This window comes from Chaetomium tenue (genome assembly GCF_020726465.1).
Source record: "Chaetomium tenue strain MPI-SDFR-AT-0079 chromosome Unknown F5144scaffold_4, whole genome shotgun sequence".
Lineage (NCBI taxonomy): Eukaryota > Fungi > Ascomycota > Sordariomycetes > Sordariales > Chaetomiaceae > Chaetomium > Chaetomium tenue.
The window spans coordinates 3,397,521-3,413,958 of record NW_027117332.1 but is presented as its reverse complement, the minus strand read 5'-3'; the positions used below and the strand labels follow the sequence as shown (position 1 = coordinate 3,413,958).

General features: G+C 57.1%; 6 protein-coding genes and 1 non-coding gene across 7 annotated transcripts; 4 read left to right on the top strand and 3 right to left on the bottom strand.

The window, feature by feature from the left end:
• The first annotated feature begins 697 nt into the window (after positions 1-697).
• F5144DRAFT_250963 (uncharacterized protein) lies at positions 698-2,796 on the top strand. The gene is made up of 3 exons (XM_066783450.1): positions 698-1,320; positions 1,393-1,476; positions 1,533-2,796. The coding sequence occupies exons 1-3, from the start codon at positions 798-800 to the stop codon at positions 2,672-2,674; spliced, it is 1,749 nt and encodes a 582-aa protein (XP_066643540.1). The 5' UTR covers positions 698-797; the 3' UTR covers positions 2,675-2,796.
• Positions 2,797-2,917: 121 nt separating this feature from the next.
• Positions 2,918-3,724, bottom strand: F5144DRAFT_548375 (PdxT/SNO family; the record flags this gene model as incomplete). The annotated part of the gene is made up of 2 exons (XM_066787524.1): positions 2,918-3,398; positions 3,471-3,724. The coding sequence occupies 2 exons, from the start codon at positions 3,722-3,724 to the stop codon at positions 2,918-2,920; spliced, it is 735 nt and encodes a 244-aa protein (XP_066643539.1).
• Positions 3,725-4,736: 1,012 nt separating this feature from the next.
• On the top strand, positions 4,737-6,023 carry F5144DRAFT_250722 (SOR/SNZ family-domain-containing protein). Its single transcript, XM_066783447.1, has one exon. The coding sequence runs from the start codon at positions 4,888-4,890 to the stop codon at positions 5,821-5,823; it is 936 nt and encodes a 311-aa protein (XP_066643538.1). The 5' UTR covers positions 4,737-4,887; the 3' UTR covers positions 5,824-6,023.
• Positions 6,024-7,634: 1,611 nt separating this feature from the next.
• F5144DRAFT_490261 (uncharacterized protein) lies at positions 7,635-9,308 on the bottom strand (the record flags this gene model as incomplete). The annotated part of the gene is made up of 6 exons (XM_066785783.1): positions 7,635-8,226; positions 8,372-8,488; positions 8,554-8,810; positions 8,840-8,934; positions 9,006-9,042; positions 9,102-9,308. 6 exons carry the CDS (start codon positions 9,306-9,308, stop codon positions 7,635-7,637), a joined length of 1,305 nt encoding a protein of 434 aa, XP_066643537.1.
• Positions 9,309-10,628: 1,320 nt separating this feature from the next.
• On the top strand, positions 10,629-10,702 carry F5144DRAFT_t108. The gene has a single exon. It is a non-coding gene; the product is annotated as a tRNA-Val (tRNA).
• A 151-nt stretch (positions 10,703-10,853) lies between these two features.
• F5144DRAFT_621202 (Sin-like protein conserved region-domain-containing protein) lies at positions 10,854-12,451 on the top strand. Its single transcript, XM_066792047.1, has 2 exons — positions 10,854-11,504; positions 11,581-12,451. The coding sequence occupies exons 1-2, from the start codon at positions 10,982-10,984 to the stop codon at positions 12,348-12,350; spliced, it is 1,293 nt and encodes a 430-aa protein (XP_066643536.1). The 5' UTR covers positions 10,854-10,981; the 3' UTR covers positions 12,351-12,451.
• A 256-nt stretch (positions 12,452-12,707) lies between these two features.
• Positions 12,708-15,693, bottom strand: F5144DRAFT_250804 (topoisomerase II-associated protein PAT1). Its single transcript, XM_066783449.1, has 3 exons — positions 15,615-15,693; positions 13,136-15,451; positions 12,708-13,086 (listed from the first exon to the last, which is right to left on the bottom strand). The coding sequence occupies exons 2-3, from the start codon at positions 15,406-15,408 to the stop codon at positions 12,798-12,800; spliced, it is 2,562 nt and encodes an 853-aa protein (XP_066643535.1). The 5' UTR covers positions 15,409-15,451; positions 15,615-15,693; the 3' UTR covers positions 12,708-12,797.
• Between the last annotated feature and the right edge of the window lie 745 nt (positions 15,694-16,438).

The window sequence follows — 16,438 nt, the reverse complement described above, 5'->3', positions numbered from 1 at the left end:
TCCTAAACCCGTTTGAGATTCGTCAGTGTGCTCCTCGGTCGCAAACGGGATGTTGGCAGGGGCATACACCCTCAGGAACTGCCTCGTTGGGGCCGCGGTCGAGTTGCAAACGCCGCGGGCGAAGGAGAAGCCAGACTGAGACCGGAGAGCCTCGCCAAGAGGAAGACGCAAAGAGGCCCCCCATGAGGCCCGCCATTTGAGGCCCACTGCAGGTCGAGGGCGCGATATAGGACAAGGGTTCCATTGGTTAGCCGGACCCTCACCCCCTTTTCCTGGACCAACCAGCGCTCGGGGGGTGGGAGGCAGTTTGGCAGACTCTCAGAGAGTCCAAAACTGTTGGAACACGTTGGTAATGCTTAAAAGCCCGAGGGGCCTCGAGGGGTGGTCTGTTGGGCTTTCTGATTGCTTCGGCGCTTAACCGGGACATCCTCACAAGCAGCAGCTACCCAGAATGCCTTGTATGCCTCTGTCTGCCTCCGGGCCCCGGCCGGGCCGGTGTCCGTGTCACCCACCATGCGGTCCTCTCTGAGCAATGACGAGGCTGCCTCAAGGCAAAACATCGAAGATGGAAAGAACCAACGGTCAAGGAAAGGCATCAGTCTTCTCCAGGTGATTCCCTATAAGGGCCTAATGTTGGCGGTTTATTGTGGGCGATCAGCACAGCGACAAATGTTGATTCTTGACTCAGTCCAGTTTGCCCACTCCTAGTTTGCTCCAAATCCCCATTTTCTCCGCTTCCTTGGCTTTCCTGAATTTCTTGTCTGTTCGGCTAGTCAGCCGCAGCGAACAGCCTCGACATGTCCGACCCAGTACCCCTTCCCCCAAGCCTTAGGAAGCGCTTTTACGAGCCCGTCATCTTGTTAGCTGCCCTCAGAGGGGTTTACAGACAAGACGAGAGCCTTGTGGAGCCCGACCTCGAAGGTGATACGGGAAAGTCCCCGAAGCAGGTCTACTTCTGTTTTCTGAACAAGCTCAGTCAGATATGCGACAGCCAAAAAAAGCAAGACTTCGGCAAGACTGTCAGCGCCATTGTAGTTCTTCAACCGGGCAGTATTGAGTACCGCTTAGCGTCCAATAGGCGGGATAGCGGTGAACTGGCCACGGCCACGGAATACTTAGCCGACATCCTGAACGTCCTCGGCCATGTCACAGACGGACAAATCAATGATAGGGCTTTTATGGCCACCGTCTCCTCTGACATTCTGCGCAAGGTCCTCGGGTTCAACCGCCCTCGAATTGAGGTTTATCTGGAGGAGCTAGTTGAGGCAAATCAGCTAGATTTCTGCATTGAATCTGCTACTACGAGCGAGACGCCAGACGGTGAGCAGCCTTGATCACATACCTACGATGATCGTTGCCCTCCGTCATGTCAGTTCTGATTGTTACTTCCAGGCAGGTCGGTTGCCGAAGCACTGAGCAGCCTCCGCCCACACCTTAAGGCGGCCAGAGGTGCTTCCCGGCTGAACAATGATGAGTGTAAGTAAACCCGAGGTTTCATAGAAAACCACGACAACCACTTACACCCCCATAAGTTGTCCGCCATGCCGAGGCCCTCCTCCAGACCATCGACCTGCACTACGTCCCCACCCTCGAAGACTACATGAAGCAAAAGACGCGCGGCGACAACAACGTAGTCGACAGCCCCTGGAACGACATCCGCCACGCCCTCGGCCGCCTCCTTTCCTACTTCATCGCCATCAAAGTCCTCATCTCCGCCCGCAAGTACTGGCCCCGCCTCTTCGTCGACTTCGAAGTCACCTCCATCCCCTCCAGCGAACCCCAACCCGACCCGCCCGACATCCGGCGCAACGCCGCCGGCATCATCAGCCGCATGTCGCGCAGCAAGGAGATCGCCAACGCCTACCAAAGCCACGCCGAACACCTCCAATCCTTCAAACTCGACGACGGCATCCGCAAACGCGTCAAGGCCGACTACTTCCGCCCCATCGTGCACGCCGAGGTCAACCTCCTCGCCTCCGTCCTCGCCTCCCAAGCCGCCGCGGAGCGCGAGGGCGAGGATCCCTTGCGCTTCTTCCACGAGGCCGACTTCGGCGCCTACATCGGCAGCAGCAAGCCGACCTGTCTGCTGTGCCGCCAGTACTTTGCCGCGCACCCGGCCAGGGTCGGCTGTCGCGAGTCGCACGGCAACCTGTACGTCAACTGGCGCGCGCCGGACGTGGTGCGCGAGGAGGGGCCCGTGGTGGCGAAGGAGCGCTGTGATATCCTCGAGGCGATGGTCAAGGAGGTGCGGAAGGAGGCGACGCGCGCGATCCTGAATCGCTCGTATACCCGGCGGAAGCATGATTCGTGGGATACGCCGACGAATCCGTTGTGGAGTACGGCGGTTGGGGGGAGTTTGGGGAGGGGGGGTGGGGAGGATGAGCTGGTGAGTCAGTTGGGGCAGGTGAATTTGGATGGGAGGAGGTCGGTGAGGAGCGGGCTGGATATGACGTCCGTGAGGAGTGGCGGGAGGGTGCCGGGTAGAGCGAGAGGCGTTGATCTGGCGTCTACTATGGGGCAGGTCAATCTGGATACGTCTTCTATGAGGGCTTGGAGCGATGACTCGCGGGAGACGACCCCTAGGGCGCGGAGGATTATCGAGGAGGATGAGGAGGACGAGGACGAAGAGGAGGATGACGAGGATGGTGAGGATGGCGGGGGCGTGAAGTTGTGAATGAGTTGGGTGTTTGTTCCGAGTGCTCTACTATGGTCTGGCGGATAGTATCTTTCTTTATCTATCTGTCATCCGGTTTGTGTGCGTCAGTTACGATATCAGCATCAGGGAAATTGCATGACTTGAACATTACCACGTCTAGCTCGCCAGGGTCGTCGTACCTGCATGGCGTTAAATCAACCCCACAAGCAGCATCTATGATTCTAATCTATCCGGTCACAAACCTAACCATCTACTAGCCCCTCAAACGCCGTCAACAACCAGCTTCCCATGCCTAACCGCATCCGCCACCTGCTCCAACCACCACACATGTATCCTCACATCATCCGTCAACTCCGGATGGAAGCTCGTCCCAAACACATTCCCCTGCCTCACCGCCACGATATCCCCCTTCCCCTCGCCCTCAACCTGTTCTCCCGGCCCCCGACAAACGCCCAACACCTCGACCTTGCCCGCCTGCTTCTGCGAACCCGTCTCCGAGATAACCTCCTCCACCACGGGGGCGCGAATAAACACCGCCTTAAACGGCGCCGCGTGCTCCCCAAGAATCGAAGCCAAGTCCAGCCCGGCCACAAAGCTCTGCATCTGCGTGCCATATCGGTTCCGCAGCACCCTCACGTCCAGACCGCCTATCTGTTCTTGCCCGCCCTGCTTGGTCGCGACCGCTTGCTCGGCGAGCATCACCAGCCCCGCGCAGGTGCCCCAGACTGGCTTGTGTTGCACTCTGTTTTATGGAGTCAGTATGATTTTCAAACAACAGAGAAAGCAGTTGAAAGAAGTAACGAGGGACACGGACTTAACAAACTCCCGCAATGGGTCGAGCAGCCCCAACCGGCGGGCCACGATGGCCATGGTGGTGGACTCGCCGCCGGGGATGATCAGGGCGTCACATTGGGCGAGTTGGGGCGCTGTGCGGACTTCGGTGAAAGTGAAGCGGGTGCTGTCGGGGGACTGGACGTGGGAGGTGGCCTTGCGGAGGAGGTTGAAGTGCTCGACCACGCCGCCTTGGAGGGCGAGCACGCCGACGGTGATGATTTGGGTTTTGGTCATGGTGTTTTGGGGGGTTTTCGGGGGCTTGTGGTTGGAATTGGAAATGTGAGAATGAATTGGTAAGTCAGAGTCTGCCCGTCGTAGGTATGATGTTAGGCAGTGGTGTCTCTGACTCTCTTCTCTCTCAGTTCCGGTTGGCCGTGTGGGGGTATCGAGGTATCTCAAGACTCGGCGCTGTCACCTGCTTATCGAGTCACACGGCTTGTCAAACTAGTACTAATCAACGCGGTTGTCAAGGTTCACATCACAGAGTGAGAAAGGGCATGCGGAATGTGGCGGTTATGGGCGGCACAATGACCAATTGAATTAAAATGCCTCGCCACTCAATTGACTTTCCGACGACATCGGCACGCCCAGAGGGGCAGGCGAGTGGGAGAGAAGAAAAAAAAACACGCGTTTCCCCCGCTGGTAAACGGCACTGTGCTCTGCCCTTGACGTTGCAGCGGCGGTGGAAATAAAGTTAGCTCGTTAGCACTGTCAGCAGCACCGTCAAGGGTTTTCAAGATCGCCCCACGGTGAGACAGCTCCACACGTGTCTGACTGTTGCGGTTTCCGGAAGGGCGTCAGGTTGCACAGTCATAGTCAATTAAGAACGCTGGTTTTGGGGATGGCATCTGATATCTCAATTGGCGTTAACCGGCGGGCAAAAACAGACGAACCCCACGAAAAGTTAGAGAATTGCTCAACCGTTTGGAAGGTCCACCCCAATCGCGCAATCCGGAGCCCCGCCATCGGCTCGCGGGGGTTTCGGTAAAGCGCTCTTGCAGGGCCTGCCAAGTCCCGCCGTTCCTGGTCAAGCTCCGATTCGGAGGCGGGGCACGTGCAAGGGAATTCGAGAATGCCGGGGGTTCCAGATCTTAACAGTGCACAAGCACTGTGCCGTTTCTTGTCTCCTCTTATCCCACACAGGTGGTCATCGAGGGGTCATGGTTGGACTGACTCACGCAACCTGCTCTTTAAAAAGTGGATTCTTGAGCCGTCAAACTTTCGAGAGGATCGTTATTCCTAGTCTCATCACCTCCATTGTTTTGGAGCATACCTTGTCCCTGTTTATCGAGCTCAATCTCTCTACCAAACTCTCCGAACAAAAACCTCACTCGAGTTTCATTGAACCTTTACCTCGGTAACAACTCTTGGAAACGAGAAAAAAATCAAAAATCAAAATGGCCACCAACCTTCACCCCGACACCAACGGCAGCGCCAACGATGACTTTACCGTCAAGGCCGGGCTCGCTCAGATGCTCAAGGGTGGTGTGATTATGGACGTGACAACCGCTGCGGAAGCCCGCATCGCCGAGGAGGCCGGTGCCGTCGCCGTCATGGCCCTCGAGCGCATTCCCTCCGACATCCGCAAGATGGGCGGCGTGGCGCGCATGTCGAACCCCGAGATGATCCAAGAGATCCAAAAAGCCGTCACCATCCCCGTCATGGCCAAGGCCCGCATCGGCCACGTCGTCGAGTGCCAGATCCTCGAGGCCCTCGACGTCGACTACATCGACGAGAGCGAGGTGCTCACCCCGGCCGACGACAAGTTCCACGTAGCCAAGTCTGACTTCAAGATCCCCTTCGTCTGCGGCTGCCGCAACCTCGGCGAGGCCCTCCGCCGCATCAAGGAGGGCGCCGCCATGATCCGCACCAAGGGCGAGGCCGGCACGGGCGACATCGTCGAGGCCGTCAAGCACATCCGCACCGTCAACGAGGAGATCGCCCATGCCAAGGCCGCGCTGGCCGGCGGCGACGTCGCCATCGCCGCGCTGGCCCGCGAGATCGGCTGCGACGCCGCCCTGCTCAAGCACACCGCCGAGCTCGGCCGCCTGCCCGTGGTCAACTTTGCCGCCGGCGGTGTCGCCACCCCGGCCGACGCCGCCCTCATGATGCACCTCGGCTGCGACGGCGTCTTCGTTGGCAGCGGCATCTTCAAGGACGCCGAGACCCCCGAGCACGCCGCCAAGCGCGCGCGCGCCATCGTCAAGGCCACCACCCAGTTCACCGACAAGAAGGCGCTCATCGAGGCGAGCATCGAGCACGGCGAGGCCATGAGGGGTATCAGCAACGCGGGCTTGAAGCCCGAGGAGAAGATGTCTGGCCGGGGCTGGTAGAGGCTGAGGTGATTGATGGTGGGGGGGTTCCCGAAGGAGGCCGGGGATGTGTATCTTGGTTCTCGCCACCGCAGACTGCGGACTAGCCGGGGTCTGACGCAGATCGCAGTTGGCTCGAGAGCAACATTTATGGGAGGCATTTCTGAGCACTATTTGGGGAGCAAGGTCAAAAAGGTACCAAAAGTATTTGGGTTGGCCTATTGCCGCGGTTCTGCTAGTTGCGTTGCTATTTCGGTTTTCAACCCCATATTTAAACTAAGCAACGGCGTCTGGGATGCATCACAGGCCACATCAATGGATCTGTGTTAAGATAAGATGACAGATTCGGGCCCGTGTTCTCACTGTTTACACCGTGAATTACGAGACAGGGTACTACCTCGGCGGCAAGATCCAACCTACTCATGCACAACCTGGCAGGGTGGCAGCTATCAAAACTAGGACCTCGAATGCCATTTGAGGGCTGCGGTTACACGTTCCATATCTCGATGCTCGATTATGACCTTAGGGTCCTAAGTAATGTTTGCAAGATCTCAAGGTCTCTCGTAGATACGATAGAAGGCTCTTGGGAATTCCAACCGCGTGAGAGATTCAAACTCAGTGTAAAGCTACTTCTCTCGAATTTAGACAACCTCCCGATTGCGCGAGACATTCTGGACGGCCCCGTCGTTGGATTGTAGCCTCCCTTCTCTCGGCTTCCTGCGCTTCATTTTTCAACAAAGTCAAGCCCAAGGCGACTGCCCACTATGCCCTTCGAACATGAGCACCCCAATTCACGATCCCCGACGACATTGAACTTTTCCCATCTTAGGGTACCTGATTCCATATGACCTTAACTACGCCGAGGCCGACGTATCTCCGCTGGCATCGCCAGTGTTGAATCAAGATGACAATCGTCCCACCATATTACAATTCACCAATGTCCACGATCTGCTTAATGTTCTGGTTCTTGACCACCGAGAGAATCAGCCTTTCCGCTGTTCGAGCGACTCGTACCTCTCGCGGGCGAAAGCACCCCTTCGCGCGCCCATAGTCAGACCTCACCGCAATTTGGACGGGTTCCGTCTCCGAGCCATCTCGGAAACCATCGACCAGTACCGAAATCGAGCGTGAACGAGACAAGCGACACCGCAAGTAGGCTTGGCCCCACTGCTGCGATCGCGAGCCCGTTGCCACTCCTCTCTCATCGCGATCCCAACCGACCTCCATAAGGCACTCCATATCGGGATTTATCAGGGGCATCGTGGCCGATTCGTCAGAAGCCGGTAGAACCAATGGCTGGGAAGTAATAGCCGAGATGGCAATGCCGGGGAATTAACATTAAGAGGCTTGGCTGGGTATGCCGGTTGCGCTGGTTGCTTGGTTGCGGAAGTCAGTATCGGTGAATTTGGCGCGATTGTGCAAATTCGAGAGATTGCCTTGAATTGAGTCAAACTGACGCCCAGGGGCCGCTATCAAAAGCCGGCACCAGCTTTTCGTGGTCACACCTGGGCCAGCAAAAAGTGTGCATGACAGGGACCTAAGTTGCCTTGTGTGCAATTTTACAAGTCCGTGATAATGTGTACTGTACTTCCCATGACTGTTGTATCCAATTACTGATAGGACTTTTGGTAAATTCCGTTCCCGCAAAACAATGTCCCATCCGATGCCCAATACCCGCTGCCCATCTTTGTCCCATGGTTACCCATCCAGCCCATAGTCCCTCATTAAACCTCAAACCTTCCATCATGTACTGTACATACCGACGCCATGGGTATAATAACCAAAACAGACAACCCACATAAACACACTATGCCCAACCACAACATCCACCATCACCCGATCGACCTCGCCGTGGCCTGCCTCCCCAGATCCTCCGTCCTCTCCGACGCGGCGTCGCCCTTAACCCACGGGTTGACGCCGGGGTCGGGGCCAGGACCCGGCTCAGGCCCATAGGCCAAACCCGCCCTAGCACTCTTGCCCCTTTCACCACCCTCCCCATTACTCCCACCACCACCGGCAGCTACCCCCCGCTCAACATCCCCCAGCGCCACCGCCCCAGGGCAATCCCCTTCCCCATCACCAACCCCACCCCCCACCCCCATCGCATTCTGCAGCCCCCTCAACCGCGACGGCCTCGACCCAATCGTCAACGGCGGCCGCCCATCCTTGGACAGCCCACTCTCCCCACTCCCTTCACCACTCCCATCACCACCACCACCGTTATTACCATACGGGTCGAACAGGCGCGGACAGAAGCGGGTGACGAGCGGGCGCAGGGTCATGGCGCAGGCGACGACGATGGCGGTGTGGATCTCGACGGTGGTCCAGTAGGCGAGATCGGTGTTGGTGTAGGTGGAGTCGGCGTCTTTGGCTTTTTTGGCTTCGATCAGGATGGCGAGGCGGATGAGTTCGACGAGGCAGACGCTGGGGGAAGGTAGGTTAGTGAGTGGTTTTTTTTTTTTGGGGGGGGCTTTTCTTTTTTGATATTTTCTTTTCGAGACGGGGCTGTGGGAAAGGTTGGGAAGGTGGGAAGAGGTGTCGTAGGAGGGCGGGAGGGGATGGCGCTTACAAGAAGCCGATGGCAAAGATGCCGACCACGACAAACTTTTGGCGGCGGGGGAGTTTGAGCGGCGAGACGATCGGAATCGGGAGGATGAAGATCATGAGGTCCGTTACGATGATTAGTCTGTTCGTGAGACGGTGAAGGGTTAGTGTTTGAATCGCTGAGTGCTCGGGGGGAAGGGGGCTGACCCTGTGTTGGCCCACCAGGTGTCCTGGTTCTGGCAGAAGGAAGCTTGTACGTTATGGTCCCAAGATGCTTCGAGGGGAATGCAGTAGGTGAGCGTGACCCCAACAGCCCAAAGACTTGTTATGGCGACGATGCCTAGGACGACATAGCAGGCCCGCCGTGCCCACTCTAGGGTGAAGATGGTGAGGAAGAGGAGGCAGATGGAGACCTTGGTCAGACCTAAGCTGAGGACGTAAAACAGGAGCGAGAACCACCACGCCTATATGGGTTGTCAGAGTTTCGCTTCACTGCTTGCGGGCGTCGGCGTCTAAATACCTCTCCCCTCGGGACGTTGTCACTCTTGTCGATGTCCCACACGTGTTTCCCCTTTCCATATTTGACTTCTATAATCTGCATGTGAGTACTTAAACCTCCTCGGATCGAATCACGTCGTGTTTGGCAAGGGGGGACCAACGTTCAGCGTTACTGATGCACATGCCCAACGCCGCTATCTGTTCACACGTCGTCAGGAACGGAAAGCCCGCTAGGTCCCGAACTAAGGAGTGCTTACGAGTGAGGCGGCGATGAACCAGTCCGCCACGCCAAGAGCACGCACAATCCTCGCGCGAGTCCAAAACCTGAGCAGAACAAAGACGAATGCGATCGCCCAACACACAAAATTTGCTGCGATGATGTTGGGGCCGAGGTCGTTATGGTCTAAGTCGGCCATGGAAGCGGTGGAGTGGCCCCCGGGGCCTTCTGGCGTTCCCGAACCCATCAAGTCTGGTGGAGCATCGGCGTTGTGGGCTCAGAACCCGGGCACCTTTCTTGTTCCTCCGCCCCTGAATGCCGCGGTTGGCCGATTACGTCGGCCGGGAATGAGTTGAAGGCTACTTTGTAACCGGAAAATATTTGCCGTCATGGAAGTTCACAAGCTGCTTGTGGTGGTGGTTGTGACATGAAGACTTCCAAATCACTCCACGCGGGGGGGGGACGAGAGAAACTTGACCGCCGTGGCGGCAGCCAACGGGCTCCTACTTTGACCTGGACGCGGCAGGCCCCCCGGGCCCCGAAAGTTCCGGGCCGATCAGTGGTTATTGCTCTGGGCGTGGCGGCCGGGTTTTGCATCCGGTCACCAACAGATCGCCCCACAGCCGCGGGATCGCGTAATGGGATGTCAAGGGTGTCAAGGGGTCAACTCTCGGACTTTGTTTTATTTGGAAGTGGTCCAGAGTAGGGAGCCGGACCATGCTACCATTGTTGGAGGTTGCCCGTGAGGGGCAATGCGTAGAGATCACCGATTCGTCCCTCAACCATGACTAGCATTTGTCGATGGTTTTCTACAAGTGGCTAGTTAGTTATTGTACTGGGAATGCAATTGTGCACGGCCCGAATCGAATGGTGAGACATTCTTGCGCCCCGCGATCCTCAAACCACTTACCTCCGCGGGCAACCTGGCATCCTGGTTCCCCGAGTGGTTGGGATGCTTGAAGCCAAGCCTAAGTGACAGGCATCTCGTCACGAATGCCTGTCACCGGTGGGGGAACTTTTCTCAGGCAACGTGACCATGCTTCGAACATCCTTCGAGCATTCGATTTCTTCAAGAGCATTCGACAACATGTTGATCGAGGCCCGCCAAATTTTTCCGGGTCCGTGTCGGCGGGATGCGATGTACATAGAGATTGACAGAAGATCTGAGACGATCTTGGTTCGTGCGTGGACTTGCGTCGGGTTTGGCATCACGGAAGATATTCTAGAAGATGATGCGGGCGAGTAGCGGTCGTTGACATTCCATCTTTCGCTTGGTCTTCTTGCATTGCCATTTGCTGTTTTTATGCAGAATTTGATGCCCGTGCGCCTACCCCTGCTGTGGTCACCGGTTGCCGTTTTGAGAAGCCAACGAGTGTGTTTTACAGCTTCGCAACTTCAAAGATGAGGACGCATGACCGCTGTTTCGATTGCTGCCGCAAAACCCCGCTGGTACTTCGTTCACCGGTTGTCTCGACAAGTGAGCACAGCAGAGTTGCTTGAGTCTCGCGGCGTTTGACTGCGGAGGCATGTCTTGGGGAACTGGCTCCGAGGTCGTCACAACAACCAAGGTCCGATGGTGTAGTTGGTTATCACGTCAGTCTAACACACTGAAGGTCTCCAGTTCGAGCCTGGATCGGATCATCGTCTGTTGCCCATGCTTTGCGAGGAATAACCCCGTGGAGCCGCACACTTTTTAGCGGATTGTGGGTTAGTTACCTACCGGAGTGGAGTCGCGGGAGGCTTGTGTTGCACTTGGCCTGCCCCACTAAAGTTTCCAACCATGAGCTTCCTGTGACGACCTTCTGCAGAAGTTATCACAGAACCTGACGCTTTCTACATCCGAGCTGCTACGCCCCCCAATCTGCTTTTACTTACTGCCACAACTTTTTAGACACATACCTTAGCTCGGTAGCCCATCCAATGTCTTCAACCCACCTGCCTCCAGGGGCATCAGCCGCGGACGATGACGATCCTGTCGTTGCGAGCTACTCCGTTTTCATCAAGCCGACCCTCCCCGAGCACCGCAATCTCGTCGTCCTACAATACGTAACCAAAACCGCCCAAGACCCAGCCCAGATCCGCGTACCACGAATCAGCGAGCTGCGAACAAAGCCCGACACCGGCATGTACGAGGTCGACGTGCCCATCGACACGACCGAGGCCTACGACCGGACTAAGGGCATGGTATGGGGCACCGCCTTGCAAAAGTCCACAGAGACCAAGAAGGGCGGTAGCCTGGGTCTCGCTGGCGGTTTCAACATGGTTGCGACCTCGACCGGCGCGAGGGGCCGCCGAGGCGGTGCGGGGGCCGACGACGAACCGCTCCCGGTCACCTGGGCAGAAGCAGCGCGGCAGGACAAGGTGCTGCGCAACCAGACCTACGGCGGCGTCCGCAGCGCCGAGGAAGAAAACACCCGCCACATGATCGGTGTCTTTCAAGGGAGTAAGCAATTCACCTCTCACCCCTCCGCCCCAGCGGATCCACAACCCCCCACTAACCACCCACCCCCCTTCACCAGAGAACCTCCACCTCACCCCCGTCTCCTCCGTAGTCCAACTCCGCCCCGTCCCCCACCACCTCGACGCCTCCACCGAACAAGAACGCCTCACCCGCGGCCCCGCCACCAACAACCACCCCGGTGGCGGCGGTGACAAACCCGGCGCAGCCGCAGGGGCCGGCGCCGGCGGCGGGGGGCGGGCAATCCACATGACGATCAAGTCGGCGATGGACGCGGACGGCGGGGTGGCGACGGAGACGATGGCGGACCGGTTGCGCAACGTGCAGACGGAGGCGTGGCGGCGCATGGAGTGGGTACATGACGAGGCGGAGATGGCGTGGGAGGCGTACAATGAGTGCTTGCTGTTGCGGTCGGGGGGCGCGGGTGGGAGTGGCGGTGGTGGTATCAAGGAGGGGGGTGATGAAGAGGGGAAGGGGAAGGAGGTTGCTACTGGGGTTGAGGCGGGGAGTGGTGCGGTTGATGAGAGTGGCGCGGCGGATTTGGTGGAGAAGGTGTCGTGGTTGAAGACGGATTGGGGGGAGCAGGAGCTGCTGCGGGCGGTTAGTGGGATGGAGGGAGCCGTCGCAGAGAATGACAAGGCGGATTTGAAGGGGGTTGGCAAGGGAAAGCAGGTGGCTGTGAAGATGGAGGAGCAGCAAACCGAGGGGCCGAAACAGGCTGCCCGGGCTGGCAAGGGTGCGGCGGCTACCTCTACCGCTGCTGGTGCCTCTAGCTCGAGGAGGAGTACCAGGAAGGGGGCGACGAAGGGCAATGCGATGGAGATCGACTAATGGCGAGACTCCGGAGGATGTGTATGACTAGCGAGGGAGCTATTATCAGAAGCCGGCATTGCTAGGAGTTTTGGCTGTAGCATAGATGTTGCACAATGGATACGGGTGTGAAAAATATAATTACTGCGAGTATGAGATGTAAACAAGGAAAATGCTCCGATTCAATGCCCGCCCCCTCACCCCTGTGCAGATATACCCATACAAGATCAATATGCTGCTTTTCCCACGGATTCGCCCCCTTGGTGGGCTCGACAGGAACGCCATACATCAACTTCTCCGACGCCAATTTGACCTTAATGACATCCTGAATGAACTATTTCACCCATTCGACAATCATCCCTCCTTGTGAGCGTCATTGCTAGCATCCGTAACTGAATAAACCTTGGGCGTAGATGCTCATTTCATCTACGGCCTTGTCGTTATATTTGCGTCATGTCTGCAAAAGAATTACTGAAGCAGCTCAACGTCCAGGCCGATTGAGCGCATGAAGAGGTTGACGTTTTGGAGGCGCTGGGCGGCCAAGTCCTGGGGAAGCGTATTGGAAAGCGCAACGGTATCCATCACACGGTCCTTGACAGCCAAGACTAGCCTCTGTTGCTGGTCAGGGCTGGCGCCAATTCCGAGCGCGGCTAGGAGCTGCCAGACGTAGATGTCGTCGCCCGTGGTAACAGGACCAGGGAAAGTGTGAGGAAGCGAGGGTTCGATTAGATCGAAAAATTGCGTGTGAGTAGCATCCCTAGGAATGGTTAGCAGACGGAAGATAACAAAAAGAAGAGGCCACGTACCACGAGCGCCAGGCCTGTTCATTCCCGCCTCCGCCGTGCTTGATAATCTCGGCGCGGCTCAAGATCATGGTGAGCATGGAAGCACCAATTCTGCTCTTGGAGATCACATCGACGTTGCGGGTGCAGACAAGGCCGAGCATGCCGGCAACAAGGTCCACGTCGAGTTCGTTCAAGATGGTGAACAGGGTCGACATAACGGAAACGGAGAAGAGCTCCACGTTCTCACGCATGGCAGCGTTCAACTGCATCACCTCGGGCGTCACCTGAGCGTTGCGCACAACCTCGAGGTTGTCAAGGTTCACGAGTATAAGCGTGAGGATCGTCGTCCGTTGCTCATGGGTAAGGTGGCGGGAAATACGCTGCATGGCCTTCATGCCCTTGGTGTATGAAAGGAGGGCAATGAAGGGATGAACACGACCGTTGTCCGGATGATCATGGATCCGGAGGCAGTCCCAGAGCTTGTTGTTGAGGATTTGCGCTTCGCTATTCCATGTAACGAACTTCTGGATAGCCTCGGTATCGGCGTCATTTGCAGGAGGTGGCGGCATGTTTCGGTCGTTGTCTTCCATTTGCATAAGCGTTGTATAGATGCGTTCGATTGACCGCAGGTCAGACTTCCTGTCACCATCATGGGCAATATGCCTGTGCGCGCTCGCCGGGCGGTTTGCTTCGGTGGTGTTCTCAGTGCGCTTGATGTTGAGAAGCGGCTTGGGGGTCTTGGCGTTGCTGAAGGAGATCTTCCCGAGGCTGCCCTCAATCACGAGCTGCTTGTTCTTGGGCTTGTTCTTGGCCGCCTCAACGGCACGCTGAACTTGCTGTTCCATGCGCTGCATGTGGTTCTCGGGCCCGCGGTGGTGGCGACGCATGCCACCTTGGCGGCTCCCAGTCTGGAAGAGATAGGTCTGCGCAAAGTTGTTGAGCGGCTGGTTGGGATGCTGGCGCTGGCTGCCCTGAATTTGGCTGTGGACCTGGTAGTAAAAGTCCTCGGTCAGAGACTCGTCGGTCCCGTGATCATTTGGGTTGCCGGTGGCTGCGACGAGTTGTTGCAGCTGGATCCGAGTCACGAAGCTCTTGTCTTGGGGAGTCATGATGCCATTGTCGCGGGACATGAGGAATATCTTGTGGTTGCGTTTAGCTCTCTTCGCCTCCTGCTCCAGGTAGGCCGCCTTCTCTTCCTCGCTGAGCTGAGCCAACTGTGACGGATGAGTGATGATTTGCGGTTGGCGGGAAAGCGAGCCCTGCTGTCTATGGGCGGGATGAGCCGGGTAACTCGCTGGCATTGTCGGGGTAGGATGTTGGCGCATTCCGAGTCTAGCAGTATCTCCGGAGAGCCGGTTGGGGTTTTGCAAAATCTGCGTCGGCTGAGCTGACGGCTGCTGGCGTAGATGAGCTGCGGGCTGGGTAGGAGGCTGCGGAGAAGGAGCTTGCTTGGAACCGGGTCTCTGCAGAATGGTCACATGATGTCCGTGCCCATGGGTGGCGACTTGATCCGTCTGGGCATGGTCGGCTTGCGAGGGGGGTTGCAGCTGGGCATGCTGCTGAAACTGGTAAGCTTGATCATAGTGCATCGGCGGTACTTGCGCCTGAGAACTAGCCGGAATGGCAGCCGCTGGAGGCGCTGGAGATGGCGTGGCCTGCGTAGCCTTTTTGGCTTGGGCTCGCATTTGGGCCTCAACCTCTTCCAGGCTTAGCACCTTTCGGCTCTGGGCCGCTGCGGGTGCGGGCGCCGGAGAGGCAGCAGGAACCGTCTGAGGCCGGGGCTGTTTCTTCGGCGCAACACCCCAAAGAGCGGCGTCGACCTGAAGCTCAGCGACCGGCTCGGCGCTGTACTTTTCATAGCCAGTCCGGGCCGGCTTATAAGCAATCGGTTGGGGATAATAACCATAGGATGACGGGCCGGCAGCAGCTTGCTGAGGGGCGGCATATGCCGGGGCTTGAGCTGCTGGCTGCGGGGCCCTTGCAGCAGGTTGCTGTCGGGTGAAACGAACATGCTCTTCTTCGATGGCATCGGCGACCTTGGCGGTAGTATTGAAAAAATCGAAATCCTTGCCCACCGGCCCGGTATCAAGGCCGGCCGTGTCACCAAATGTATCGTCATTGAAAGCATCGCCTGTCTCCTCCAGATGGTCACCAAGCCCATCGTACGTTTCCTCGAACTCTAGCGCATCGCCTTCGTCCTCGCGGTTCGATAGGCCGGCAAAAGGGTTGTGGGCTTGCGAGAAGCCAGTCGCCGCGGGGTTATGGCGGCTGGAATCGAAGCCGAAAAAAGACATGATCACAGCGTCGAGTTATTGATTGGGAACAACTGAAGGGTTACTATGGGCACTGTTAGTTTGCAATTTTCGAGCTTTCCGAAGTGCGAAACAACCACATTCGCGGGGTCAAAATCAGGGCGGGGGTCGCAACAGTTTGCCCGTAGCGGGCAGTCTGACGACATAACGCGAAACATTACAATATGCCTAGTGCAAATGTTACTCACAGCGAGGAATGTAAAAATATTGGGCTGATCGAATCGGTCAAGTGGCATTGTGATTCGCGCAACGCGACTTGACTCTCGAAGCTGATGCTTGTTCCAAGGCAGGAGGAATGCCGAGAATGACGGCGACGAGCGGGGTTCTCTAACTGGCTCTAGAAAGACCGGAAATGGCGTTTTGCGATCGAGACGCGAGGGAAGAAAGAGTTACACGGGTTGTGTCGCAACCTGAGTGAGGCCAACTCTGGAGATGGAGGTCGCTTGTGGGTCGAGCTCGCTGGCGAGAAGCAACAGCTTGTGGAAGTGGGAGAGGTGGGATGTTGAGGCGGGAATTATCCGACAAACCAATCGGCGTGAGAGTCCGTTGGCCGAGTGGGGCTCGGACTCAGATCTGTGCCAAGCACGTGCCAAGCAAATCTCTCTCACTTCGCGCAGTTGCCCAGTTAGGGTTCTTTGGAAACTTCTATCAGAAGCACTCATGCATGGCCCGTCATGGAAGATGAAAGATACCATTCTCAAGCCCGGCGGGGTCTTCAGGGAGTTTCGATAACCCGCCTTTTATCTGACTCGTCCAATTCAAGTTACCAGCCTTTTACGCTTGGTCGCTACCTAGGTTACAGAAGCCACGCTCCCTAGTCACACCTACTTCGTAGAGATTCGCCAACATTCCCGACCTGGTTGTTTCACTCCCGGCCCTTTTACGGCAGTTTATCCTCCCTTTTGACAATACTCACGATAACAGTTTTGTTTGGTGCCGTCCCTTGGGGATTGAGAAGACATGCCAGGGCGGCTTGGCTTCGTATTTCCGGTCTTGGAGACCGATGGGAGCC

Excerpts from the sequence above, each read along its gene's own strand:
- F5144DRAFT_250963 (XM_066783450.1), top strand. The coding sequence starts at position 798 with ATGTCCGACCCAGTACCCCTTCCCCCAAGCCTTAGGAAGCGCTTTTAC. Across the intron at positions 1,321-1,392 it reads TACGAGCGAGACGCCAGACG|GCAGGTCGGTTGCCGAAGCA; the intron begins GTGAGCAGCCTT and ends TGTTACTTCCAG. Across the intron at positions 1,477-1,532 it reads CCGGCTGAACAATGATGAGT|TTGTCCGCCATGCCGAGGCC; the intron begins GTAAGTAAACCC and ends CACCCCCATAAG.
- F5144DRAFT_250722 (XM_066783447.1), top strand. The coding sequence starts at position 4,888 with ATGGCCACCAACCTTCACCCCGACACCAACGGCAGCGCCAACGATGAC.
- F5144DRAFT_621202 (XM_066792047.1), top strand. The coding sequence starts at position 10,982 with ATGTCTTCAACCCACCTGCCTCCAGGGGCATCAGCCGCGGACGATGAC. Across the intron at positions 11,505-11,580 it reads GATCGGTGTCTTTCAAGGGA|AGAACCTCCACCTCACCCCC; the intron begins GTAAGCAATTCA and ends CCCCTTCACCAG.
- F5144DRAFT_250804 (XM_066783449.1), bottom strand. The coding sequence starts at position 15,408 with ATGTCTTTTTTCGGCTTCGATTCCAGCCGCCATAACCCCGCGGCGACT. Across the intron at positions 13,087-13,135 it reads GAACAGGCCTGGCGCTCGTG|GGATGCTACTCACACGCAAT; the intron begins GTACGTGGCCTC and ends AACCATTCCTAG.